The sequence below is a fragment of the Pseudochaenichthys georgianus genome, chromosome 8 (assembly GCF_902827115.2).
Source record: "Pseudochaenichthys georgianus chromosome 8, fPseGeo1.2, whole genome shotgun sequence".
Lineage (NCBI taxonomy): Eukaryota > Metazoa > Chordata > Actinopteri > Perciformes > Channichthyidae > Pseudochaenichthys > Pseudochaenichthys georgianus.
The window spans coordinates 10,699,213-10,707,802 of NC_047510.2; the positions used below are offsets into that span (position 1 = coordinate 10,699,213).

Here is an 8,590-nt window from a genome sequence, read left to right on the forward strand (position 1 = left end):
TCCAGAAACAACAGTAACTTGAGGTATAAACCAGGCACTGTATGTACCATAGGATCATATTTCCTGCAACAATACAGTTACCTGAATTTGCAATATTATTGTCAATCAAACAATATATTAAGCTGCAAATGTCTGTAACTGAACTAACCCTTCATAAAAAAAAGGACAGGGAACACAGATGCAATGTGACACACAGAACATTTAATCTGCAGTTCTTTCAAGTCAAATAGCACCACAACGAAAAGCAACAACAATCTGTATCTGATATTAGTGTGCATGTCAGTACAAACCATAGAGCGGGTTAACGGCAATGTACGGGAGGAAAGGAAACTAAGCCAGTCGTTTCTGGTGCAGGGCTTTAATTTACGCAGACTGAAAATGGAGGCACACGCACATTTGTTCACTGGCCCTCCTGTTGCCCTTTGTCATAGAACCTCCTCCCTCGCCCTCTCTCTCTCCACCACATTGTGCTGGAAGCCCCTGACGTGACCCCGGCGGGGCCCCCCACCTCTGTCGTACAGGTTGTTGGGTCCTCCCCTGCTTCTTGAAGCCCGCCCGTCCCACTGGTAGCGCCCGGTGGTTGGGTCCGAGTCCCCCCAGTGAGGAGCTCTTCTCCTTCCACGGTGACCCCGCCCGCCTGCAGCTTCTTTTGGGCATCCAGTGTCCAAGGCTGCCTGGTACAGTGGGGGACCCTCCCCAGACATCGGGGTCTCTGCCGGGACCACCCTGCCTGTCTTAGACTGACAGAATTCTGCATTCTCTTGCATGTGTTGGTTACCCTGAGCTTTAATCGGCCCCTCGTGGCAGGACAGAGACAGTTTGTGCAGGTGCTCCGTGACGGGGGCCGCTCTCCGGTGATGTTGCGGTCGGAACCGGCCTCCTCTCCTCGGCCCCCGCCTCGGAGCCTGAGCGCCCCTGCAGTGGGAGAGTCCAGGAACAGAGTGGTCCGCTCTGAAACCAGTTTCATAAGAGGGAACCTTAGAAGCAGAGGGTGCCGGGGGGGTGGGGGAGGCGTCTGGGTCGAGGTTTTCGTTTTCAGCAGCAGGTGGAGCCTGTGGGAGTTTACAGGCGTCATGTTAATCTTTTTGTATAAAATGAGGCATAAAACTCAAATGTAAGATGTCCTCAAATAATAAATTTCAACTAAATAAAACATTAAAGGTCCCATGTCATGGCCATTTCTACTGATCATAATTCCATTGTTGAGGTCTACTAGAATAGATGTATATTGTGCAATTTTCCAAACTCACATTGGTTTCTCATACAGCATCTCTGTATAGTATGTGTATTCAGGGCCGGCCCTGACCAATTTGCTGCCCTAGGCAAGATTTTAGCTGGCGCCCGGTGCATTCCTCCGTCTGGATGTGGAGCACTTTTGCTAAATGTTTCGACAAATACATGCTAAACTCTTATTGCACTTTAGGCAACGAGCATCGAGACGGGTAAAGTTTAACCACATCTCGGAGCGCGTTCTCTCCGCCATGGCCTCCGTGTGTGTGTGTTGCTGCATGTCGAAAATACAAAAAATAATCAGACGCATTTTGCAGTCTATTTCTTTCTTTCAGTTTTTAGTACTTTATCAATTTTTTCTGTATAAATAGTTACAATATTGCTTTTTTTACGCAAGTTGAGATTTTTTTTGAAACACAATATTTTGTATTTTCGAGAAATAGTTACTGAGGAAAAAAATACATTCTAAACGTGTGTTATATATAAGAGCAGAACACTGCAGCCTGTATCTGAACCCAGAAATCCAAATACGTCTGATGCAATTAAGAGAAGGAATCATGGAACATTTTAATGCGACGTGTTTTATGAGCTGCAGCCTGTCAATGTGTGGCCATATCATTTCAGATTCATTCTCACCTCGTTGGTATGGATGAGAAATCGATTTGATTCCACCTCCGGGTCAATGATCCCCCCTTTAGACCGCTGCCTCTCCAGAAGCTTCTGCAGCTTGCACCACTTCTGCTGACATTTTGAACCAATCACCACTTCGTCCAGCTGAGTGAGAAAAACAAAAGACTTTCAATGGTTATTACTGACTTTGGAAACGACTTCCAAAGTGGTGAGATTGTGAAATTAAGCTATGAGCCGCAATAATGAACTATTTATTCAATTAGATGATGCAACATAAAATAATAAATATTCCCATCGATACAAGTACATAAGGTGCACTATGTTACCTCGGGCAGCTGGGGAGCAGGCGAGGACAGAAGCTGCTCCACGTCGTACGACAGCGGCTCTCTACACACCGGACACACCACAGTCAGCTCCTGTGAGGGGAGTCAGAAAATGAAATCACTTATAAAAGAGAGACACAAAAAGGTTTGTTTGGCCGGAGCTCCTCTCACCTGACGCTGGGTGTGGTCTCGGGTCTTGTCCTCCTCTAACTCACGCTCCCTCTGCTGGAGCTCACTCTCTGCGTGGCTGGCGTAGCGGCCGAGGCAGTGGGAGTGGAAGTAGTGGTAGCAGCTCGTCTTGGAGAACGTCTCTCCCTCCTGGAGACATCCAGTGCACATAGAAACATTAAATGGGTTTGCAGAGGCAGATTTTAGGAACATTTCTGCTTACAAGAAGTTGCTTAAGAAATATACTTTCCTTTTCAACATTTCTAATTGGAATTCTTTTGTATTTATTATATATACATTATTCTATTAACTAAAATGAATTATAGTGATAGACAAAATGTTATAGGGATTGATGTTGTTGATGATGATGATGATGATGTACCTTAAAGCCATAGAGGCAAATGACACAGTTTCCATGAGGAATATTGCTTTCAGTCAAGATTTCTTTAGCTTTCTATAGGAGAGAAAAAAAGGAGAAAAGTTAGAAACTTGACTTCAAGCAGCGGTACTTCTCACTATTACCATTATGTATGAATTAAATAAAAAGCACTATATATAGTGACCTCAATGAGCTGATACAGCACGGGTGAACCCAGACAGGACTGAGCCTCCAACTGAAGACACTTTTGGACACTAAAAGAAAAGGTGGCACATGCTTATAGAGTTTTACACTCCAAAAGAAACATTTCCGAGCAGAAAGTAGTGATAATAGAGTTCAATCGCACTTTATTACCTACTGATCTTGTCATCAGAAAGCCCCCGAGGGTTACGAATGGAGATTGCTGGAGAAGACGAGGGATACTAAGCACACAAAACAGGGAAGAGAGTCAAAATGTAATTATGTCCATCAGTGTGTTGAGCTTTACAGGTGGTGTTATAGCACTATGGCAGCATTCCATACCTTTTCTATTAGTATATACTGCTACTGCCCTAAAAAGTATGTACGGTTGCAGGCAGTATGCATACAAACGGGACTATACCCTGAGTTCCAATACCCATACATACTACTAAAAAAAAATTAGTATTTCCCAATAAATAGTATGTCAAATGTAGTATGCCAAAAATACCTGGATGTCCTACAGCATCAGGTCCCATATTAAAGAGCCTGTGACACGAGTTTCCCCCATCATCCAAACCCATCAATTTGAGTACATATCGTCCCCTTGAAAACCGTTACTGAACTGATTTTGGATATTTGTACTTTGATAACCATTAATCTGCCTTCAATGTTGACAATTTTCTGGATCTTCTCGGGGATTCTTCAAGTCCCGCCAAATGATGTGTGACGTCATTGCGGGCACAGCGCTCCAGCTGCACCGTCCAGGATCCCAGCATCTGCATGCAAACGCACGATGGCGCACACAGCAGCAAGCGATGACAGCGATCACAGTTTAATGTTGAACGTGTCTGAGAGCTCATATGAGGCTGAAGGATCAGTTTATGTTGTATCTGTTAGAAGTTTAGGAATGAGGTGTGTCAATATGGGCGATCATACGGTCATGTAGCCAGTGGTGGAATGGGACTACAAATCATCCCGGGACTCTCGACCAGCCCACTTCGGTACCGCTAGTAAATTGTCAACGGGGGGAGTGGGGGATGTGCTAGTGACTTATCCGACCGGCCCACTTCGGTACCGGCCCATCGGGATTCGTCCCAATGGCCAGTCCGCCACTGCACCCAGCCCAGCCCACGTAAACTGTCAACAGGGGGAGCCTCGCTGCGGGGAAACGGTGGACCTAGTGTCCCGATCGGAGTGGGAATAATAATCATAATCATAATCCGTGCATTTTATCCATTAATTTCCCAACATTGTGGTAAAAAAACCACACGTTTAATCCACGTTTGTGTACTACTACAAAAAGCATCGGTTTGTTTTCTCATCAGGAAATGCAGACCGGCTCAAACAAACGATTTTTAAATCATCATTCTCACGATCATTTAATGTATCATATGTTCACCGAATTGACATGAAAGCACTAATAAATGTAGTTTCATCCACTTGAGTTTACAACTACAAAAATAATCGATTTGTTTTTATATCACATCTGACGGGAGGAAATTAAGCAGCTCCAATTTTAATCCTAATTTAATCATCATCTTCACCACGATCATTTATGTTTAAATTCGCCGAATTGACATGAAAGCACTGACAAATATGAATATACTGTAGTCAACTTCATTAAAACATTATTAACGTGCCTAATCTCAGTAATTCACCATTTCTACGCATGACAACACACTATAGAGGCTTCTCAATTCTTAAATTTCCCCTCCTCGACTCCTATCCTCGAGACTTAGTCCCGCCCACAGGAGATGCGAGCGGAGGACCGAGGAGAGAGGAGGGGAAGCAGCAGACATTTAAAGAAATGAGAACTCCTCTCATATTAAAGCGACGTCTGTTCATTATTACAACAGCTGCATCAGCTGTCGAGTGTTTTGTCAGAGAGCTGTATTTTATAATCTCTGTTAGATCAGCTGAACATTGTTCCCCCACATATTTGCTTTGCATTCATTGAGAGTGCGGTATAATGAGACAATAACAGGCTACAGATGCAGACACACAAATAACACAATCAGAGACTGGATATATACCCCCCCTCCCCCCTCTCTATGGTCGCTGAAATGGGGAATTGAAATGACGGGCCAAAGGTTGTATTTACAAGTATTAAAAGTAAGGACACCAAACCAACTGAGACCCGTCTGTCCGCCGCATCTACGCACTGTACAACACACACCTACACACTGTACCACACACACACCTACACACTGTACCACACACACCTACAGCTCCTAAAGCATAATCAAGCTACAGCCGTTGTGTATTTTATTATGTGAAGCACTAAACTGTCTTAGAAAAATATCGACTCTTTTTTTGTAGATATCTACTAAACTAAAGCAAATAAAGAGAGTAGGCCTGTTATACTGAGTGATATACATTCTACACACTGCTCTGCTTTCTGCACGGACCTCACGGCTGTTCTCTCTGGAAACATCGCGACGCGATGAAAACAGTTTATAAAATAATATCCAGGGGATGCATGCAGAGCTGTCATTGGCTGAGATAAGTCCGGCCGTGCGTCACGCCTCCACCGTTCCCGGAAATGCATCCACGGAGGAGCCGTGGAGGAACCATCAGTGTATCCTCGGTTAGAGCTCCTCCAGAGAGCCTTCTCGACGCTCGATCCTCTGTGTGCATTTAGAGAAATTAGATGTCCTTCAACATGGCGCGCTGAAATTCATTTCCGGGTCACTACCGGAGGACCGAGGAGTCGAGGAGGGGTAATTTGAGTATTGAGAAGCCTCTTATGTCCGTGTTTGGCTCTCTCGCCGCACAGTGAAGCGTTCCCACATTGACGTCACTTCCGGCTTCCCCCAAAACTTAAAAATGAGTCGAAGGAATTTCCCCGTGATGTTCGAAATTATTGATATTTATCGGAACGGTATTGCACCTTTTTTTTGAAACTGACGGTTCGAGATGACTAGTAGCCCAATATTTCATTGCTGTCACAGGCTCTTTGAAGTTAAAGGTGCAATGTTAGGACTAAGCACTATGTCAGAATAAAAAAATCGGATATTTGTCACTTTTATTTTATATTTTATTCGTCAGCGTGGCAACTAAATAGAATACTGGTATGTTTTGGAACGCAGGACTGTGGTGTTTTCAGTTGATTGTATCCTTACAGGTACATAGCAGACACCTTATTAATGTGAGCCGTGGAGAGAAATGTGAGCAGTGTTGTATCAATAAACCTCATCACAACACAGAGACCGACATACTGTAAACACAGTCCAGTAGCAGGATAAGATCATAAATGATGTACCTGCTGATCCAGGGTCAGAGTCAGGGTGAGGCGGACAAACTGTGAGACAGAGTCCTCCGCTGTGGACGGGTACAGGACCAGGCTCACCTCCCAGCACCTGCAGGACACAGCTGCAGCTTCAACAACACTCTCTAAACACAGATACACTCTGAAGCCAAAAAGGCAGCAATCATTATGCAGAATGGCCCAATTAAGGACGATACACTTGATATGATGTAATAATGTGCATTTTAATGTAACTAGAAACTAAAGTTATCCAGTATTGTAGTATAACGTTTCATGAAATTGGAATACTCATGTATAAGTACTTCAAAATCTGTACTTGATTACAGTTCTTGAGTAAATAAACTTGCACCACTGTCTCGTACTGTAAATCACTAACAACATGTCTTAAAGCTAAAGCTTGATGTCATTTTAGCTCATTTTTGTCTCACCCTTCTTCTTTCCTGTTGACCAGCAGTTCATCCAGATAGATGGACTGCAGCACCTCGATTTCAGACAAAACACTGCGGAGAAGAGACATATAATGTTTAACTTGTATTGATGCCATTCTGTCCTGTTTTATAACAGGTTGACACATTATGCTAGCGTTAGCTGGTTGCTAGTTAACCATATAGCCAGAGCAGAACTGCTACATTTCCTCTGATGTTAAACCGTCACTAAATAAGTAAACCGGATATCAATTGTATTGAATGTCATGAAATGTGTTTGATGGTAAAAAGAGGAAATACATGCTGTAAACTAACTCACTCGCACTCGGCTGCCATGATGAGGTTTGTCGCTGTTTGAGCTAGCTGCAGCTGCTAAAACCTTGATATAGCACACGGTTCTTTCAAAACAAAAGTGTCACGGCAAGCTCTTGTTACCGTTTTAAATAAATCACGTAACTAGACATTTACTGGATCATTTTAGGTCTGATTTAAACGTAACATTCCCATTTATTAAGGGAAAGGGTGAATCATACATACTTGGGCCTAAATTATAAAACTTGTATTTGAATGCGTTCACCGGAAGTACCAGCGTGTTGTTATGACTGACTTGATGTCAAGTGACCATGGAAGGGACATGTGCTGATTTCCATTGCCCTCTAGTGGGCACAGTAAGAACTGCATAATACAAATAACTAATAACAATACTGATAATAATTATGAGTCATAATGTCTTTAAAATGACATTATGACTCATTATATTATATGACATCATTATGAGTCCTATCATTTTAGTTTGTTCATCATTGAGTAAATGTTGGAATGTGTGTAAAATTGACCTATGGTTTTGACCCATGTGCTGACACATTCATACAGTGATCCATTTTGTGGGAATAAATCTTTTGAATAGTTTTCATCATTCATTGTTTGTCTACCATTAAAATGTTCATCTTGTAAAACACTTCACAACTTTGTTTTGGAAAGTGATAGCTTTGTTAATAAAAAATATGAATACTTTATTATTGTTATTTGGCACTAAGGTGCTCAAAACTTAAGTATTTTCTTTAACCACTTTAACATACTGTATGATAGATGTTGGATACACCACTAATAACACCTGCAATACTCATTTACACATATACACATCTGTCTCTCTCAGGGGGGGCAAGGGGGGACAGCTGATCCCCCACTGTAGATTCCCCCCAGCTGCCCCCCTAACTTTTGTGTCCCTAAAACTGTACTTGTAGAAGCAAACTTACACTATGTCCACAAGCTTCTCAAGTAACGAAACAAGAAATACATTAATTAAAAGTGAATCATTTGAAATATAATCTTAGGCCCCTCAAAAACGTAGCACTGCGGAGTGGCGTTCACTCGGACAGTGACACTCAGGAGCGACCGAGCTGTCCCAGCAACCAAAGAAGGATCAGTTTCCCCTGGCAGCATTCCCCCTTGGACCAGTTTTGCTTGAAACAAAATATTAAAAACTATAAAATCCACATAAATTACTCTCACACATCATAGCAACCAGGCTGCATAAATTAAACCAGGTTGCACCTTTTACCGTCAAACTGGGTGTTACAAAGTAAACAGTCTAAACACAGCTGCCTGTGTGCGTCACGTTTGATAAATACTTTCTGATTTGATATTTACTATAGCCTATTAGCTATAGCTATTAGCTACATGGCCCTAACGTGTAAGGTAATACAATCATTTGTACCAGTGCTTTTGACATCGAGACTCTTTCATGCCAGAGGAGCTGGAGTGATTCAACGACAACAAAAAAGATATATCTGAGAAGTGATCAGGATGAATAGAAAGAGAAAAGGGAATACACTGGAGAGACCATGGGTCAGAGCAGGAGAAGGCCAGGAGGAGATGAAGACATTAGTGAAAAAGAAGAAATGAATGTGAGGAATGAAGATGTGATGTCGGACTCAGAAAGAGGGACAGTGATCAGGAGCAGATGAAACTCCAGCTGGACCGCATG

The 8,590-nt window shown here is 42.7% G+C and overlaps 1 protein-coding gene across 1 annotated transcript; it reads right to left on the reverse strand.

Annotated features, from left to right (window-relative positions):
• Positions 1-181: 181 nt before the first annotated feature.
• On the reverse strand, positions 182-7,484 carry rnf25 (ring finger protein 25). Its single transcript, XM_034090156.1, has 10 exons — positions 6,923-7,484; positions 6,607-6,678; positions 6,173-6,269; positions 3,085-3,152; positions 2,915-2,984; positions 2,734-2,805; positions 2,355-2,501; positions 2,187-2,276; positions 1,867-2,004; positions 182-1,052 (listed from the first exon to the last, which is right to left on the reverse strand). The coding sequence occupies exons 1-10, from the start codon at positions 6,937-6,939 to the stop codon at positions 426-428; spliced, it is 1,398 nt and encodes a 465-aa protein (XP_033946047.1). The 5' UTR covers positions 6,940-7,484; the 3' UTR covers positions 182-425.
• Positions 7,485-8,590: the final 1,106 nt, after the last annotated feature.